We start from the raw sequence: 19272 nt of genomic DNA, 5'->3' as shown, positions 1-19272 counted from the left end.
TTTTATCATCTCATATAACAAAGAACCTGGATCTGACAGCCTTTCAAGCTAGTTTCTAAAACACTTTTGAAATGCCTCAAAAAGCCTTCTTTAAAACAATCTGTAGTTCCCATTGTGGCTCAGCGGTAACAAACCAGGCTAGTAGCCATAAGGATGCCGGTTCAATCCCTGGCCTCACTCCTTGGGTTAAGGATCTGGAGTTGCATGTGCTGTGTGGTGTAGGTGGTGGACGCAATTCAGATCTGGCATGGCCATGGCTGTAGCAATTAGACCCCTAGTCTGGGAATTTACATGTGTGTGTGGGGGGGGGCGGCCCTAAAAGGCAAAAAGAAAAAATTGAAAGTGTGTAAAATTTCTTATATTTATTGCATGATTTCATTATGTTGCATACCTTCACATAAGACTAGATTACATACTGTAAGAAAAAAACTATCATGTGACTAAATTTCCTACATCCTCTTTCCAAATCAAGAATGGCCAAAAAAGTGACTTGCTCAAATCATTTAACATGCCCAGTTTTTATTTATTAAATAATTCAAAGAGTCTCAAATTGTATAATGTTTGGGAAGAAAAAGACACATATCTGAGAGTAAACTTTATTAAAGTTACTTTTCCAGAAAATATATTCAGTAAGTGTGGTAATATAGCTCATATGCCTTTGAAATTTTAAAGTTATCTTCAGTGATGTTGATCAGGAAATTCTTTCATTAGTGGGATTACTTCTCCAGTTTCCAGGATTGTATCACCCTAGAAAAACAAAGATGCATTAGTGAAAAATCTTGTCTTCAGAGGTGATAGTTCCACCATGTGGATAGACCTTGTGGAAAATCTAGTTCAGCTCTGTCATTCACACTTTAAAAGGGACAAAAGCAAAATAGATGCTGTCTGAAGATAAGCAACCAGTATTCAAAGTCTTAAGGTGTAAGTGAAAGAAGAGGGGAAGTTTCACTCAAGCAAAATGACCAGAAAGAACAAGAAAGTTGACTTTACAAAGTGATAAAGAGATAATCTTTATTTTGCTTAGCCCCAAGAAATAGGAGAATCCCTTGAAAGAAGTTGCAGGGAAACATCTTCACTTCAATAATAAGGAGGTAATGTGTTCCCAGAAACTGAATGTGTTAGGCCATCACCAGTTTACTGTTTGGCTCAGGTGTTGCAGAATGCACACTTTCCCTGGGCAGCTTACAATCACCCCAACAAGAGACACCTCGGTAATGCAGGTGGGTTGTTAAGTGGATTTTAAAAAGAGGTGCCAAAAGAAGAATCATTTATTTTTTTTATTTTTTTTTATTTTTTATTTTTTATTTTTATTTTTTTTGTTGTTGTTGTTGCTATTTCTTGGGCCGCTCCCGCGGCATATGGAGGTTCCCAGTCTAGGGGTTGAATCGGAGCTGTAGCCACCGGCCTACGCCAGAGCCACAGCAACTCGGGATCCGAGCCGCGTCTGCAACCTACACCACAGCTCACGGCAACGCCGGATCGTTAACCCACTGAGCAAGGGCAGGGACCGAACCCGCAACCTCATGGTTCCTAGTCGGATTCGTTAACCACTGCGCCACGACGGGAACTCCAGAAGAATCATTTTATTTTCCAAAGACAGTAGCTGCACCTTTGTGCTTTGTTTTTGTTCTCTTCCATCACTTTTTTGTCGTCTTAGCTGGTTCAGGTGTCTTTCCAAACATAGATATAGTGTGTTTGGCAGAATGGGCACAGACTTTAAAGCCAGAGCCAAGTAGTGAGAATCCTGGAACCCTCCACTGACAAATTGTATAATTTAAGCAGAGTACTTAGGTTGAATTTCAGCTCTGTTAAGACAGCAGATTCTGTCAGCTTGATAGTCCATGACTTGACTGAGGAGAACTGTTCCCAACCTGGTACTGCTCAGGATTGTAAATTTGTATTATGTTTAAGCCAAAATACATTTTGGGGAAAACTTGTTACCACGGCTAGCATTACCCTAACACAGAAATTAGTAACAAAGTGGTACTAATGCTGTGTAATAAAAACTGAGCCATATGGCACTGGCTTAGCAGCCTGGCAGCAAAAACACTGGCATTGGAAGCTGAAAGATGGAAATAAAACGTGCTATTAACTTAGAAGCAGACTGTCTAATGAACTTGAGACCTCAGGAGAACTAGCTGAAAAAAAGTTACACTATGTGTGTAACTACCATGGCTGCCTTAGGAATGTACTTTAAGAAACAAATTCATGGATCACCATGCTGTACAGTAGAAAACTGACAGAACACTGTAAACCAGCTATAATGGAAAAAAATAAAAATCATTATATATTAAAAAAAAAAAAGCTCAGGCGTAAGTAGCTGATTTGAGAGGAGAAATAAAAATAAGAATCTAAAAATTGAAGACCTTAGCAATATTATAAAATCAGACTGATCTGTCTCTGAATCTCTAAACAGTAACAGCTAAAGCTGAAAAGATTCTGAGAAAGAGAAGCCCAATAAAACTATGGCAAAGATCAAAAGTAAAGGTAGTAGCCTTTGAATCAGAGTCTGTTTCAGGTGGCCTCCATATAGCTGCCCCTGAGTAGAAAGGGGCAGCTGCATGAGGACAAAGAAATTGGAGAACTATGTAGAGAAAGCAAAGATATGACACGTGGGGCAGACTAGAAGCAAAAAGATTAGACTCCTACCAAGTACTTTTCTTTCCACACCTGCCAAATGTTGTAAGAACTCGATGGTCAAAGAAACCAACCACAGACAGCAAAAGCCTATGAATGTTTCAGCTTAAAACAACCTCTGCATTCAACCTTCTGTGAGCTGGAGGTAAAGGCTATACAACTCTAAGGACTCATTTTAGATGTGGTCTAGGGTTAATAATGGAAAAGACAGAACCTGTCTGAACTTGGGGCAAGAAAGAACAATGAACAAAGGTGTTCCTTCCAAAAGCAAAATCAGTGTCCATTCAAGTAACTTCCCACACAAGGGTTAGGAGTCTTTACAATGTTTGACCACTGGGGGGTTTCAGAACAAATGACTGCCAAGAACCAGTGATTGCTATGCTGTCCAAATTCCACCACAGGATAATGGGTGTGGTTGTGGCAGCAAGGGATACAGTTCACTTGCTGTTGATCCTCAAACCTCCAAGAATAAATGTGATAGATACTACTACGCATCATCTAGAGATCTTGGGTTTAAGTATGGTTGCAGTGATGGAGAGGGACCTGCATTAACATGTGTGGGAAGAAGTAAGCAAAGAGCTATTTGTTGACTAGGAGGATGGACCATGAGAGTTCCCTTCGTGGCTCAGCAGAAATGAAGCTGACTAGCATGCAAAAGGGCGCAGGTTTGGTCCCTGGCCTTGCTCAGAGGGTTAGGGATCCTGCATTGCTGTGAGCTGTTGGTGCAGATCGCAGACAAGGCTCAGATCCAGCGTTGCTGTGGCGTAGGCCAGCAGCTATATCTCCAATTCAACCACTAACCTGGAAACCTCCATACGCCGTGGGTTCGACCCTAAAAAGACAAAAAAAAAAAAAAAAAAAAAAGAAGAAGAAGAAGAAGAAGAAGAAGAAGGGTGGACAGTGGCAGAGACTCTGTGGCAGAAACTCCAAATATGGGAGTCTGGGATTTATTAAAAAAAAAAAAAAAAGCACATAGATATTTGGGACCATGGGACCATGACAATGAGTTTTGGCCAACAGGATTTGAAGAGAACTAATTTAAGCAACTTCCATGCTTAGATATTAAAATTATCTCCTGAAACTTCCAGCCTTTTTTCCCCCTGTGATCTGGGAGGTTATATTTCCAATGGGCTAACTATAATTGTTTGCCCTACACTAGCCTGTGATGTCAACAGGAAATAAACCTTTGTTAAGCCACTGAGATTTAGGAGTTTGTTGCTGTCTATCCCATTCTAAGGTATGTACAGATAAGCTGCTCTCAAAGGGGGGCAGCTTATTAATAGGGCTAATGGCACAGAAACAGGGAAGAGCCACGGTGGCAAAGTAGGAGAGATGCTGTGGGATTATTATGTGGTCTTTTAAAGACAGTGCTCCTTCTTTTCCTTTGAAAGATAATGGCAAAATAAGTAACTAATAAACAAACATGCGAATGGGAGAATAAATAAATTATCTAACTGGTTGAAACTAGCAAGATAACTGAGACTACCCTGGCCCTAACACACATCAATTATATACAATAAAAATACAGAAGAAATCCCCTATTTCCTAAAGCAGAATTCCAGCTGGAAGGGTTAACCAATTTTGGTGGTTCTCCCTAAAATTCCCTTCCATTGCAGATGATTGTGACTATATCATTTGATAGAAGCAAAAATCATGCAGTTCCCATTGTGGCTCAGTGATAACGAATTTGACTAGTATCCATAAGGACGTAGGTTGGATCACTGGCCTCGCTCAGTGGGTTATGGATCTGGAATTGCCATGAGCTGCAGTGTAGCTGCAGACGTGGCTTGAATCTGGCATGGCTATGGCTGTGGTATAGGCCAGCAGCTACAGCTCCAATTCAGCCCTTTGCCTGGAAACTTCCACATGCTGAGGGTGCAGCCCTAAAAAGACAAAAAAAAAAAAAAAAAAAAAAAAAATCTACGGGAAGTTTTGTTTTCTAAAATTATAGAACTAGAGATCGATGGTAACTAGAAATAGGACAAGAAAAGAACATGTATTTGACTCTGCTAAACATTTAGTAACCTCACAAATAGTCAGTAAAATACCAACTGACTAATAAGTAATCTTTTAATGATGAAAAGGCTAATTTTAAATTAGGATAAAAGCCTACATATTCATAATATAAAATTTAAAGCATACATTCACAGATTGTAAACTCACAGACGGAGAGGTTATGGTCAAACTGCCCTAAGAAATGATAGTTTGGAAATAATGACAGAGGAATTTAGCTGCTGTTACTATGCTCAGATGGCTGCTCAGGATGGTGCCCTAAGTCCTTAACCCTCCATGAAACAGGGAACCAGTGACAAATTGTTGGTACCTTTAAATTCAATTTAGGACTCAAAGGTTATACAAGTTTCACAACCAGGTTGAAAAGAAATGTGCCCACATCCCAGATTCAACTATAATGGCTAACTCATACTGCTTCCTCCTTAAAAAACAAAAACAAAAAACAAGAATATACAAAATAGGCACTTAAACTTTCAGCAAGAAGAAAGGAACATTTAAGTCTAATGATCACCTAGGAAGGGAAAGGAGAAAGAAAAATAAAGAAAAACCAGAGATGTTTTGAGACTTACTGGGAATATTCTGGGCTTCCTTTCAACGACGGTATATGGTTTTGCCTGCAATAAAAGTAATGTTCTGTTAATTACAGTTTTAGATTTTCTTCTAAAATAAAACAGGTAACATTCCAAATTTTAACCTAAGCCCCCAACTTTCACTGAACTCCAGACTCATACCTCCAACTATTTACTCAAGATCTCTACTTGATCAAACAGGCTTTGCAAACTTAACCACATCCAACAATTAGCTTCCCTCAGCCCCAAAATGCTATCTCAGTAAATGGCATTTTCCTTCTCCCAGTTACAAAGGCAAAAACCTTCATTCCTTGGCAGATGCTGCTGGTTCCACCTTGAGATTATATTCTGAATCTAACTGCTTCTCACCACCTCCAGAGCTCCTTTCCTTGTCCAAGCTGCTATCAGGTTTTCACCTACTAGTCTCCCACTTCCTTTGTGCCCTTTAACAGTCTATTCTCCATTCTGCAGGCAGACCGCAGTGATTCTCTTAAGATGTATCACTCCTCGGCTCAAAGTTTCTTCATTCTTAGGAAAAAAGCCTGAGTCCTTGCAGCGATCTCTAAGAACACCATCTGGCCCTTGTTTACCTCCTCCCTCTCTCTCTCTCACAGCACTGTAGCTAGGATGGCTCCTTTGTATTATTCAAATCAGTTGGATGTGCTTTGTGCCTCACAGCCCTTATGCTTAATGATTTTTCTACCTGAAATGCTCTTCTTCTAGATATCTGCTGGGTCCATATCCTCATTTATTTATGTTTTTCTTTTCTTTTGCTTTTTAGGGCCACACCTGTGGTGTATGGAGGTTCCCAGGCTAGGGGTCCAATCAGAGCTACAGCTTCCGGCCTATGCCACAGCCACAGCAATGCCAGATCTGATCCCCGTCTGTGACCTACACCACAGCTCATGGCAACGCCAGATCCTTACCCACTGAGCGAGGCCAGGGATGGAACCTGCAACCTCATGGTTCCTAGTCGGATTTGTTTCCCCTGTGCCACGATGGGAACTCCTATTTATGTTTTTCAAATAGCACTTCCTCAAAGAAGTTTAATTAAAATCGCAGCCCTGTCATTCTCTACCCTTTTTCCCTTAGTTTGTCTTCTATAGAAGATTACCCGCCCCCCAGAACATTACATGCCTCTTTATCTACTTATTGCCAGTCTCCAAGACTAGAATAAACATTTCTGAAGACAGGGACTTGATCTGCCTGCTTCAGTGCTGTATCCCTGAGTGCTTTGCACAGAGGAGGTGCTAAATAATTATTTCTTAACTTCAAGTCCTTCTTAAGCATATACATCTGCCCAAGATACTACACCAAAAAATGTTAAAAGACTTTTGTCATGATGTAAGACTCAGGCGTACCAGAGCCAAAAGCAGGAGAGAAACTAGAATACATTAAAACGTTTTGATGAGGACATTAAAATGCCTCTAACAGGAGTTCCCATCATGGCTCAGCGGAAATGAATCTGACTAGTATCCATGAGGATGCAGGTTCGAGCCCTGGCCCCATTGAGTGGGTGAAGGATCTGGCATTGCCGGGAGCTGTGGTGTAGGCCACAGATGTAGCTCAGATCTGGCATTGCTGTGGCACAGGCCAGTGGCTGCAGCGCCAATTCAACCCCTAGCCTGGGAACTTCAATTATGCAGCGGTGCAGCCCTAAAAAGACAAACAAACAAAAAAATTAAATAAATAAAAATAAAATGTCTCTAAGACCTGTGGCCAGAGGCAAGAAGACAGTGAAATGTCTTCAGAAAGAATTTAAGCATAAAGGTATTAGCTGAGGCAAACTGGCTTCAACAGTACTGAGGAGGCAGGCCTACTTAAACCAAGAGAGAGAATAAGATAAAGAAATGCCTCTACTGACATAAAACCTTTAATTATGTCCATCTGTGGCTCAGGAAAAAATCACCTAGAAGTAGGAATCCCTCAGATAAGCAGCCATATTAATGTCTTGAATTGTCAACCCAGTAACTGCAGCTTGTTAAATTTGCTTCTCTTAGGAGGTAAGTGTTTTTTCAAGCCTAGAAATATTTAGTTAAATAGAGATATGACAAAGTAAATTAACCCAGGGTAGAAATAGGTGAGTGTCAAATTTAATAAGTTCTGAGAACATTAGGACAATCCATATATTCTAATAGTTAGAGTTTTTGTAATGTTTAAGGCAATCAGGCTATCAGAGATTCTAAAAGATTAGTTTTAGGATTCTAGTTAAAATGTATAATTGATTTAAATTTGTGATTTTTTTTTTTTTTTTTTTTAAAAGATTTTGCAGAGTTCCCGTTGTGGCTCAGTGCTTAACAAACCTGACTAGCATCCATGAGGACGAAGGTTCTACCCCTGGCCTTGCTCAGTGGGTTAAGGATCTGGCATTACCATAAGCTGTTGTATAGGTTGCAGACACAGCTCGGATACTGCATTTTCTGTGACTGTGGTGCAGGCCAGCAGCTATAGCTCTGATTCAACCCCTAGCCTGGGAACCTCCATATGCTGCAGATCTCACCCTAAAAAGTACAAAAAAATAAAAAAATTAAAAGATTTTGCTTCATAGGGTCATTAACGTGCCCTATAAATACCTAAAAATAAAACTGAATATAAAACATTTATAAATGCAGTTTAAGACATTTAAGAGACGTTTGTAAGTGGAATTGTTTTAGTTTAGGAGTTCCCATTGTGGCTCAGTGAGTTACGAACCCGACTAGTATCCATGAGGATGTGGGTTCGATCCCCGGCTTTGCTCTGTGGGTTAAGGATCTGGTGTTGCCGTGAGCTGTGGTGTAGGTCACAAATGCGGCTCAGATCTGGTGTTGCTATGGCTGTGGTGTAGGCCAGCAGCTGCAGCTCTGATTCGACCTCTTGCTTGGGGAACTTCCAAATGCCACAAATCTGGTCCTAAAAAGCAAAAAAAAAAAAAAAAAAAAAAACCATTCTTCCAAATTAAAAAAAAACTTTCTCTGGGATCCCCTCATGGTGCAGCAGAAATGAATCCGACTAGTATATATGAGGATGCAGGTTCCATCCTGGCCTTTCTCAGTGGGCTGGGGACCCAGTGTTGCCATGAGCTGTGGTGTAGTGGCAGATAGGGCGCAGATCCCGAGTTGCTGTGGCTGTGGTATAGGCCAGCAGCTGTAACTCCAATTCAACCCCTAGCCTGGGAACTTCCATATGCTGCAGGTGTGGCCCTAAAAAATAAACAACAACAACAAAAACTTTCACTGACAGAAAGTAATGTTTTTCTTCTCTGGGTCTTGTAGCTTAAGACAGAAAAACAATAACGGAGTTATAATGAGATGAAGTGGCCTCTTGACATGCAGGTGAACATGAATATAAAACTTTAAGCTCATGGAGTTCCTTTGTGGAGCAGCAGGTTAAGGATCCGAAACTGCCAATGCAGTGGCTCGGGTTGCTGCTGTGGTGTGGGTTCGATCCTTGGCCTGGGAACTTCCACATGCCACAGGCATGACCAGAAAAAAAAAAAGAATTTTAAGCTCATCAACAATAGAATGTAAACTATACTCAGACCCTTACCCATATATTGTTAGCCCCCTTTAATGGTTGCAGAAAATATTTCTGTTGGCTTATAAAGTGAAACACTAACCCCTAACTCTTAATTTCCACTAGCCTCCACTAATCTCATGTTTCTAACTCTTAACACAGGCCATGTCCACTCTGACTTCCACAGAAACTGATGTGCCAACACATGCTCCTAAAAAAGCTTACTTGCCCCCATTACTAAAAAGCCCTCCTTTCTGAAACCCTACTTGTAAGTTCTCTGGTGGAGGAAGAAATTTTCCTCTACCTTTCCAGGTTCTTCTCGGTGGTCTAAGAATTAAATTGACATGAGACAGATTAATAGGTGAAAACTGAACAAAATTTGGTAACATATATATATAGAAGAGTGCCAAGAGAACTGAGTAATTCCCAAAATGTCTAAACACCTCACCTTAAATACCGTGTCAGCTAAAGACAAAAGAGGATGCTGGGGGCAGTGATTTGGGACTTCAAAGGACAGGGGGAGGCAATTTACACAGAGATGGAAAAGCAAATGTTTGGTAAATAAACGTTTGCTGTGTGATGCAGAGATAATGGGAATTTTAACAGACTTTGCTAGGTTCAATCATGTCTACCATACCTATTATAGTTACCTACAGTGACAGGTGACTTCATGAAAAAAGTCCTGTATCTACATTCTTAGGTATTTGGGGGAAGGTCAAAGCTTCTTCCTGAGTCTTTTGGGCCTTGATTGTTTTTAGCTTGAAATAATCTACATGCCAGAGACATTCTGGGGTGGCAAATTTTGTTCCCTAAACTTTCAAATTGTAGTCATCCCCACCTTAACTTGAGTTATTCCTTCCTTAAAAAGTATGTTCTTGAAGTTCCCGTCGTGGCGCAGTAGTTAACAAATCCAACTAGGAACAATTAGGTTGAGGGTTCGATCCCTGGCCTTGCTCAGTGGGTTAAGGATCTGGCGTTGCCATGAGCTGTGGTGTAGGTTGCAGACGTGGCTTGGATCCCAAGTGGCTGTGGCTCTGGCGTAGGCTGGCAGCTACAGCTCCGATTAGACCCCTAGCCTGGGAATATCCATATGTCGCGGGAGCAGCCCAAGAAATGGCAAAAAGACAAAAAAAAAAAAAAAAAAAAAAAAAAGTTTGTTCTGGGAGTTCTCGTCGTGGCTCAATGGTTAATGAACCTGACTAGTATCCATGAGGACATGGGTTGGATCCCTGGTCTTGCTCAGTCAGTTAAGGATCAGCGTTGCCCAGAGCTGTGGTGTAGGTTGCAGACATAGCCCGGATCCAGCATTGCTGTGGCTGTGGTGTAGGCTGCAGACATAGCCTGGATCCAGCATTGCTGTGGCTGTGGTGTAGGCCAGCAGCTACAGCTCCAATTTGACCCCTAGCCTGGGAACATCCATATGCCATGGTGCGGGCTTAAAAAGACAAAAGACAAAAGACAAAAAAAAAAAAAAAAAAGGATGTTCTGGCTTCACCTCACTTTTTCATTCCTGCTATAGCTGCCCTAACCAGATCTCATCAGCTAACATCTACTAAACTGCAACAGCCTCCAGATCATCTGCCTGATGTCAATAAGTTCCTCCCTCCAATTCATCCTGCATATCAATGTTTTTTATTATTTTCCTAAATATATCATTTTATCAACTCACACTCCAATTTAAAAATGGAAAGCTTCCCACCGCCTATGGCACAAAGTTCACTCTCCTCTGCCTAGCTTTCAAGCTTTTCCATTAACTGGTCCCACCTTACTGACCAAGAGACTCCCAGTTCTAAGCAATCCTGTCTTAGGTAGATATGGCCACGCTCACTATTGACCCTTATCTTTCTTTCTAACTGGGACAGCTTTTCTCCTCCATACAGTCTAAATCAAATCATACCTATCTTCCAATTTTAAACTCCTTGAGGAGGCAGGAATCTTGTCTTAAATATTCTTCTCAAAGCAATAAAGGAAGAGGACATACTAGGCACTCCATAGTTGATGATCAATGGACATGATCTCCTTAGTGAAGAGAACAAAAATGTTGTCAGCAATCAGAATTTTAAAGAACCACACAATCAACAGAGAACAAGTGACATAAGAGTGAATTTTTGGAAAGACCTAGTTATTTGTTTCACTCTCCTTTCAACAGAATAAAAGAAGGCAAAACTCAACTGGATTAGCCACAACCTGTTAGGCAGTTCCAAACTTTTGTTGTTTTTACCTTGAAATAATTTAAAACTTACAGAGAGTTGCAAGAATTCAAAAAAAATATATATTTTTTTTACTAAATCACTTCATTACTTTGGTGTGTATTTTCTGCAAATAAGGACAGTATTCTTTTAAAAAAAATCACAAATAGCCATCAAGTTCAGGAAAAACACTGATAGATTACTACCTTCTATATTGTCTAAAGAACTCATTCAAATTTTATCAATTGTCTTAATAACTGGAGTTCTCAGAAAATCCCCTTTTATATAATCTATCCTTCATGGTGTAGGTTTGTTTTTTTTTTTTCCTTTTCTTTTCTTTCTTTTTATGGCCACACCTGCAGCACATGGAAGTTCCTAGGCCAGGGGATGAACTGGAGCCAGAGCTGAGGCCCATGCCATGGCCACACCAGATCCAAGCCACATCTGTGATCTACACCACAGCTTGAGGCAATGCCAGATCCTTAACCCACTGAGCAAAGCCAGTGATCAAATCTGAGTCCTTATGGACACCACATTGGGTTCTTAATCCACTGAGCCACAAGGAGAACTCTGTATAGGCTCTTTATTGTTCTGATTGCCAACACTATCTTTGTTCTTTTGTTAAAGCAGATGTGCCCTTAAATCAAGTTTGCATTTAGTTGGTAAGTCTCTTTAGTCTTCTTCAATCTGGAGCGAATCTTTAACTTCCTAATCCTGACATTTTTGAAGGTAATAAGCCAATTACTATGCAGAAAAGTCCCTCAATTTTGGTTTCCCTTAAATTTCCTCATGATTTGATTTAGCTTGTGCATTTTTACAGGAGTATCACGAAACTGATGCTGTTTTCTTCTCACTGCATCCTATTAAGCAGTACACAATTTCAGTTTGTCCCATTACTGGCAATGTAATTCAGATTTTTTTTTTTTTTTTTTTTTTGTTGAGCCCAAAGCATGCAGAAGTTCCTGGGCCAGGGATGGAACTCATGCCATAGCAATGACAACACTGACTACCAGGGAACTCCTAACTTAGATTTCTTGATTAAGGTGGTGTCCGCCTACAGGTTTCTTCACTACAAAGTTACTTTTGTTCCCTTTGTAACAAATATGTAAATTGAAGGATTAATTTGGGGATGAATTTTAGCATCTTTTGATGTTCCTAGGCTGAAGAAAATACTACTGTGATGATTCTCAAATGCTGACTTTTTTATCATGCCTTGTTAACAATCTATTGTACCAAAAAGTTTTCTCTTCTATTCATTTATTGATTTATTTATATGAGTATGGACCCACAGATTTGGATTTTATTTATTCAGCTGGCTACCACCTATTACTATTGTTACTTATTCTAATGCTCAAATTGTCCCAGTGGAGGCTTTTCCAGGTGACTCTGTGTCCTTTGGATTTATCTCCATCATTCTTTGAATACTTCTTTACTTGCTGGCACAACAAGCACATCTTGCACTTTCCCTGCCCCAGCCCTGGAGTCAGCCATTTCTCCTAGGAGCTCTGGATCCTTTCAGTGAACTGTGTTTAGAAAATAAGACCAGGCTGCTAGATGAGCTGCTTACCATGGGGGCAGCACTACTCACAGGCCCTATCAGTGAAGAGAGCCAGGGAATATCCACATGTACAGCTATACTTACGTCTATATCTGTCAATACACATTAAAAATCATCATCACTTCCAATTCCATTCCAGTACCACTAGGCTTTCTCCCTTTACTCCATATGCATAACTCTCTTTTCTGACATTGAGAAATCTGAGTCCCAATATCATCAACATATGTGTTTAGTTGATCAGTCTTCCTGTATATAACCTATCTCCTATTGTCACCACCACCACACTCCAGTATAAATAACCTCCTCACCTCATTCAGGTTCTGACAACTTACTCTGGGTTGCCAACTCCATTATTGCCCCAAACTCTTCTGATACTTTCCTTTCTTTGCTCAGGTTCCAATATTCTACACCAGGTTGCTGTTGCTGCTCCTCTCCAGACAGGCTCACCAGCCCCCCACCCCCACCCACTCAGGACCTAACACTCCTCACTGCGTACAACAAAGCCCTCCCTCATTCTGTTTAGAATACAAAACTCCATCCTGGGCAACTACCACTGCTCTCCCTTCCATGCCACTCCCAAAATGCACTCCTTCCTCACCCTGCCTGGGATCTAACCCCCTACACCAGGGTATCCCTAGCCTTTAAAATATGGCAACAGGGGAGTTCCCGTCATGGCGCAGTGGTTAACAAATCCAACTAGGAACCATGAGGTTGCGGGTTCGATCCCTGCCCTTGCTCAGTGGGTTAACGATCCGGCGTTGCTGTGAGCTGTGGTGTAGGTTGCAGACACGGCTCGGATCCCGCGTTGCTGTGGCTCTGGCGTAGGCCGGTGGCTACAGCTCCGATTCAACCCCTAGCCTGGGAACCTCCATATGCCGCGGGAGCGGCCCAAGAAATAGCAACAATAACAACAACAACAACAACAAAAAGACAAAAAAGACAAAAAAAAAAAAAAAAATATGGCAACAGGGCATCTCAGTTCAATCACCACATGCAAGATCTTTCAGGGAAAAAAATTCAAGCCTCTAGATGTGCTAGATTCTAAAGAAAGTTAAGTTGTGAAAAAACACAGAGCAAAGGGAAAGGGAATAGTAAGATGACAAAGACAACTTTTAACTATTTTGAATTTTATCTTAGATCTGTGTTCAAAAAAAAAAGGAACAGAAATTCTTTTCTCCCTTCCAACTCAGGACTCCAAGTTTACACTCACATTATCAGGTCAACTACATTTCTGATCACATAATGTTGTTTCTATGAGGAAACACAACTCAAGTTGTAAGCAACTAATATAAAGATTAAATTTTTGAAAAACCATACATTACTTAAGTTTCCTTAAACCTTTTACCTAAAAGGATTCAACTTCAAAATCAGTTATACATGGCAGATTATTTCCATTAAGTAGAGCAGAGTAAGGCATACTCGCATAGAAAATAATTTTGCACAATATTAAAAACAAATTCTGAAAAACATACACTTAAAGCATACTTACAGTTACATGATATTTAAGATAATAATGAATAATCCATACAGGGATAAGCACATGAGTAACAGCAAAGATGCTGTGTCGGTATGTCTTATAGATCTGGGGGAAAAAGCATACAAGAAATAGATACCTTATTTTTTCACATTTGCGGCAGGAAAAAAAAAGCATCAATGCTATAACAACGTCATGCTCATTGTAAAATCCCTAAATGTTACATATTTCCTTAAAGTCTGCAGCTAATTTCATGCATTCGAATATTTTTATTAAACACAGTGCCTACTAGGTGACACCTCCAGAGTTCAGAGCAAAGGAGGCTTAAGCAGTATTTTGCAGAGATATAGTAATGTATTTATAGATATACGTTTTTTAAAAGACTTCTAAAAATATCCCTATTATAAGTTTAAGACAAAACATGGCATAAATAATGAAAAAATAATTTTAATAGATTTAACCAGAATAATCAGCATACAGAGTTTTCATTTCCCTAATTTATCAATTTCAAATACATAATCAACATCACTTGTACCATCTAAGATGTAAGGCAGATAATTATGAGTACACTAATGCTGGAAAAAGGATGTCTTACATACTGGGATGGGGTGTTCCATGCTCAGTGAGCTGCCTTCAGACATACTGTTTTTAAAAAGAGGAGTTCCTGTCCTGGCTCAGTGGTTAACAAATCTGACTAGCATCTGTGAGGACGCAGGTTCGATCCCTGGCCTTGCTGGGTGGGTTAAGGATCCTGTGTTGCCGTAAGCTGTGGTGGAGGTCGCTGACGCGGCTAGGATCTGGCACTGCTGTGGCTGTGGCATACGTAGGCTGGCGGATACAGCTCCGATTTGACCCCTAGCCTGGGAAACTCCATATGCTGCAGGTGCGGCCCCGAAAAGACCAAAAAAAAAAAAAAAAAAAAAAAGGGAAAGGCAAAAGTCATTTAAAACTGGAACTTTTCCAGGGCAGCCAATTTGAAAGAATAGGACCTATCCTTTCAGGGAAAGGACAATCTAAATTTTAAGTGTTATAATAGATATGATTATGGAAAAGGTTAACATGAAGTAAGTCAGATTTCAACAAATTATTATTTACTTCCTTAAATCGCTTGCTTGATGGGTGGTATGTCAACTTTCAACCAGTGGTTGCCAAATCAGTTAGTAAAATGTCAGAAATCCAAAGGGAGAAAAGAGGAGAGTTGACTTAGAGTTTAATTTTACCACCGTAAATAAGTATCTAATACCACTTGCTCAGAAAAATGTGCACCAGACTTCGTAGCTCAGTAAGAAAGTAGATACACATGGATTTCAATGTGAACTCGAATTCCTCACCCTGAGACCATGGCTACATCACTGAATTTTTGTAGGCCTCAGTTTCCACACTTAAAATTAAGATTAGGACCAATTTCTACCTTACAGGAGTCCAAAATAAAATTAAGTAACACATGTAAAACCCTTGAAAAATGTCAGGCATAAAGTAAGAACCCAATAGGACCCATTCTTATAAGATGATTACATGGAGCTGTACTACCAGTTAGAAGCACACTGTCTTCTAGGTTCGGTGTAATGGCAGTTAGTTTCTATAATCTCAACCTCAAAGATCAGACAAATGTCCTCAAATACCGAAATCACTGAATTTTAACTCTAGTGAATCCTTGGCTACCATTCTGAGGGAAGATTCCCACAGTCAAAAGAGATGCAAGGCTGCACCATCCTGTAAAACCCAGGCAAAGATTCACCTCCTACTCATCACACCTGACAGTTAAATGGTATGACAATCCCAAAGCCAAACGTGCTCCGGACTCCTGACCCCCAGGCCAAGACTCTAGGAACCAGACAGCGTTCCCACTACACCCAAGTCTCGGCAGAACCTAATTCCCCCTTGGGAAACTACCAGTACTTTCGGGGAAAGGGAGAATCAGTCCCTACCTAATGTTGCTACAGAGAGCAGGCGTCACAGCAGCCAGGCTGGGGACCGCGACGGGGCGGGGGTGGGAGAGGGCCATCACTCACCACGTTCTTCCAGGGGGCTCCATCCTGCAAAAACTTATTCCAGAATTGCTCCATAGGCCACACCCGCCGCGGGGGCAGCACCGGTTCCCGGGGGCTCAGCTCCTGATCCTTCAGCCATCGCCTTCTCAGCTCTCGCAGCTGCTGCAGTCGCAGTTTCTCGTCGGGCGTATATCCCGACATGTCGCCGCCGGTACCAAGGAAGCAAGACACGGCGCGCCCCTGAACGAGGGTCCTGTCACATACGCGCGCTTCCCCTTCTGCAAAGCGACCTTGCGAGGACACCTGGGAGCGGCGCGCCGTTACGACGTCACTGGGGTCCTGCCCTCGAGCGGCTCCAATCTGCGCGTAGTGACTAGGCATGCGCAAACTCCTGCAGACCCCCGCACCGCTTTACGCGCCCAGATTTCCAGAGAGAGGCGGTTACTGGCAGACAGTTAGCTACCGGATGAGGAGGGAAGTAATGAAAAACAGGAAGTATCAGAGGTCAGTGTACTAAACGCTCTGACCAGGAAGAACTGGTGTATTGGGAGCTGGAAGTATGTGAATATGTGACTCAATGAGTGACTTCTACATGCAAAATTCATTTGCCTCTCCCACCTTGGAATTCGTCCTCTTCCCGTAACCTAGAGTATGTGGGGGACCCTTTACATCCATGTTCTGGTAAAGAGTCCTTGAGCAGCTGTCTCGTCTGTTCCTTCATCAGTACTGCAGAAGTAGAAAGTCGCTTACTATCCAGCAGAATTAGACACGTTCACCCTTCGTACCAGCAATCCCACTTCTAGACCTCTAGTCTAAAGATACAGCGGTAAAAATATGAAAAGAATGTGCACAAACTGCAGCACTCTTTATAATAAAATCCTGTAAATTACCGCTCAATTTCTCAGTAAAGGGCTGGCTGAATAAGTTGTGGTACAATAACTAAATGAAATGCTTTGTATAAAACTGGAGAGAGCTACTGAGTACATAAGTTGTTAAGAGAAAAAAGCTAAACGGAGAGAAGTATGTATAGTATGCTACCTTTTATCCAAAAAGGGGAGGGTGGTAGTGATACTAAATGTATATATATACATATGTTTGTTCAAGTTTTTAAAATAATGGAAAGGAAAATTACTTTTTTTTTTAATGTTACCTATAGGAAGAGGAAGGGGGTAGGCTAGAAACAAGAAGGATAGAAGCTAAACGTCTCCAAATTGGTTTTTAAAAAGCACCCTCTAAAAATCAAAAGTAAAAATAGATGGATCTGACTGCTTGGCGGCATAATTTCAAAAACACACACCACTTCAGGTAACTTTATTTTTGCGTTTTAGGACTGTACCTGAGATATATGGAAGTTCTCAGTCTTAGGGGTTGAATCAGAGCTGCAGCCACCAACCTACACCACAGCCACAGCAACACCAAATCTGAGCTGAGTCTTCGACCTACGCCACCACTCACTGCAAACGCCAGATCCTTAACCCACTGAGCAGGGCCAGGGATGGAACGAACCTGCCTCCTGATGGATACTAACCAGTTTCGTTACAACTGAGCCACAATGGGGACTCCCACTTCAGGTAACTTTAAATCATCACATTATTGTACATCCATAGAGAGGTATACTTCAAAGACAAAAAGAACTGCAAGAAAGAAAGAAAGGAAAGAAAGAGAAAGAAAAAGAAAGAAAAGAGAAAGAAAGAAGTCAAACTGTTTTAAGTAACCATATCCTTGATAGTGATGGTGGTGATGGTATTGTTAACCTGCAACTGAAAATAAACGTTTAGGCCGGGATTTGTGTTATGAGAGAAAGGAGATACAAAGATAAATTGTATGAGTTTAAGTTAAAACTCTGTAGTCCTAAATTTGGACAGAGTCAGTATTAACTAATGATGTATTTCATCTTTAAATATATATAATTTTTGTCTTAGTGCTCCCCATTGAAATGGCTAAAAACAATGGCCAACCCAGTAACCTTGAACATCTTTAGTTCCTAGATTGTGATCTTTAAATACCATTTTCCATTAAAAGGAACCAAGTATTCCTTGGAGTGGCAGTTCTCAAACATTTTGCTCCCCAAATCTATTTTTTTTTTTTTTTGGTCTTTTGTTTTTTTAGGGCTGCACCTGTGGCATATGGAGGTTCCCAGTCCAGGGGTCTAATGGGAGCTGCAGCTGCCGGCCAACACCAGAGCCACGGCAACCTCAGATCCGAGGCACTTCTGTGACCTACACCACAGCTCATGGCACCGCTGAGTGAGGCCAAGGATCGAACCTGAAACCTCATGGTTCCTAGTCAGATTCGTTTCTGATGTACCATGATGGGAATTCCCCCGAATCTCTTAAAATTCCTAAAGTTGTTGATGCCCCAAAGAACTTTTGTTTATGTGGGTTATATCTATTGATGTTCACTGAATTAGAAATTAAAACATTTTAGGAGATCCCACTGTGGCTCTGAAAGTTAAGAACACAACTAGTATCCATGAAGATACAGGTTTGATCCCTGGCCTTGCTCAATAGGTTAAGGACCTGGAGTTGTGGAGAGCTGTGGTGCAGGCTAAAGATGTGGCCCAGATCTGGTGTTGCTATGGTTGTGGCATAAGCTGTCAGCTGCAGCTCTGATCCAACATCTAGCCTGAAGGTGCAGCGCTAAAAAGAAAAAAAAATTAAAACATTTAAAAATAACAAAATATCCACTAACAAAAATTACTTAGAAGAGTGCCATTGTTTTACATCTTTGTAAATCTCTTTAATGTCTGGTTTAATAAGTGACAGAATTCTTATAGTGGCTTCTGCATAATCATAATATCACACATCATGTAACCTTTGGGAAACTCCATATATATTTGCAAGAGAGTGAGAGTTAAAAAGGGCAAACACCATGTCAGTAGTATTATAAAAATAGTTTTGACCTCATAAACCCCATGAAAGGATCATAGGGACTACAGGGGTTCCCCTATCACACTTTTGAGAACCATGCCTTGGAGAAATAACTAATTTCAGGGTCCAGTTAGGAAATGCTAAATAAGCTTGGAACATCCTGTCTTAGCAGAAAGCAAGGAAGTTTTTTAAAGACTATTATGTTTATGTCAAAAGGATTCAGGAGACAACCTGAATAGACTTCCACTCATCAAGGATGAAATGATGTGAGCATCAATAAGTATAGTGATTTCAGTGGAATGGAAAATATCAAATACATTCACATATCAAACTGAGTTCATAATGATTAAAAAAAAAAACCCTCACTGATCACTTTTTGATGGTGTTAGGGAACCAACTCATTATTTTGAAAACTGATGAATACAGGAAAATCAAGCATTTTCTGGCCTCTTTATATAAATTGCATCTTAAAGTAACAA

The 19272-nt window shown here is 40.8% G+C and overlaps 1 protein-coding gene across 2 annotated transcripts; it reads right to left on the bottom strand.

The window, feature by feature from the left end:
• Positions 500 to 16374, bottom strand: NDUFB6 (NADH:ubiquinone oxidoreductase subunit B6). 2 transcript variants are annotated; one of them, XR_305880.3, is made up of 5 exons: positions 15945 to 16374; positions 13948 to 14040; positions 10609 to 10730; positions 5220 to 5264; positions 500 to 747 (listed from the first exon to the last, which is right to left on the bottom strand). XR_305880.3 is itself a non-coding variant. In NM_001044554.2 (4 exon segments), coding segments are annotated over 4 exon segments (387 nt in total). In that variant the 5' UTR covers positions 16125 to 16237; the 3' UTR covers positions 588 to 678.

Source organism: Sus scrofa, chromosome 10 (genome assembly GCF_000003025.6).
Source record: "Sus scrofa isolate TJ Tabasco breed Duroc chromosome 10, Sscrofa11.1, whole genome shotgun sequence".
In the NCBI taxonomy this organism is placed as follows: domain Eukaryota; kingdom Metazoa; phylum Chordata; class Mammalia; order Artiodactyla; family Suidae; genus Sus; species Sus scrofa.
The sequence above is the reverse complement of the archived record's forward strand: the minus strand, read 5'-3'. Positions and strand labels throughout refer to the sequence as shown.